The sequence below is a fragment of the Penaeus monodon genome, chromosome 30 (assembly GCF_015228065.2).
Source record: "Penaeus monodon isolate SGIC_2016 chromosome 30, NSTDA_Pmon_1, whole genome shotgun sequence".
Taxonomy (NCBI): Eukaryota; Metazoa; Arthropoda; class Malacostraca; order Decapoda; family Penaeidae; genus Penaeus; species Penaeus monodon.
Window position 1 is genome coordinate 30,873,355 of NC_051415.1, and position 647 is coordinate 30,874,001.

Below are 647 nucleotides of genomic sequence, written 5' to 3' on the forward strand. Positions count from 1 at the left end.
GGGAGCCATGGAAGTCATCTTCATAATGTTATAAATATAAGACATGATAGCTGCCAAATACCCATGATCCCTATATGGTTAGTAAAGAGTGTGATGCAAGAATAAGGGATTCCCAATTTTAATAGGTGCTTAAGATGTGTCTCATGCTTTTTTTAATATGTTCAAGGATGGGTGAGTCTTGAATCTGGGGAAGAATTCCAACTCCAAATAAATGATCGATTGACAGAACATTTAAAGACGATGAGGGAGGACGTAAGAGTACAGTTGTTTTATATTCAGAAAATATATCTAACTTATCAAAGGTTTGGTGATAGCAGTTATACTTTGAATAGTATGAATCATTATTTTTGTGTAATGTTAAAATTTCTAGTAAATTAACCTAACGCCGTTATGGGCAAACTAGCGGTATGCAATCGCTGGTTGGGCAACTTGAGCTGAGCGCGAGATTGGGAGGGCGGGCAAGACGATGGTCGCAAGGGCAGAGGGTCGTTAGCTGACGAGAAAGATAAACGTATGGCCGTTAGCTCTACGTCGGTGGGCATTTGCGTTTTGTCTTTGTGTACATGGAATTATTTCCAATATAGACAACAAGAGGCAAGCATTTTTTTTTCCTTCGCCTTGGAACCACTGCAATATAGGGAACATAG

At 39.4% G+C, this 647-nt stretch overlaps 1 protein-coding gene across 1 annotated transcript in view; it reads right to left on the reverse strand.

The window, feature by feature from the left end:
* The window catches only part of LOC119592402, a 3,338-nt gene extending 3,273 nt beyond the window's left edge, over positions 1–65 (reverse strand). Inside the window, exon 1 of the mRNA XM_037941224.1 lies at positions 62–65. Coding sequence (XP_037797152.1) covers positions 62–65 — 4 coding nt within the window. The remainder of the gene's footprint in view (positions 1–61) is intronic.
* Positions 66–647: the final 582 nt, after the last annotated feature.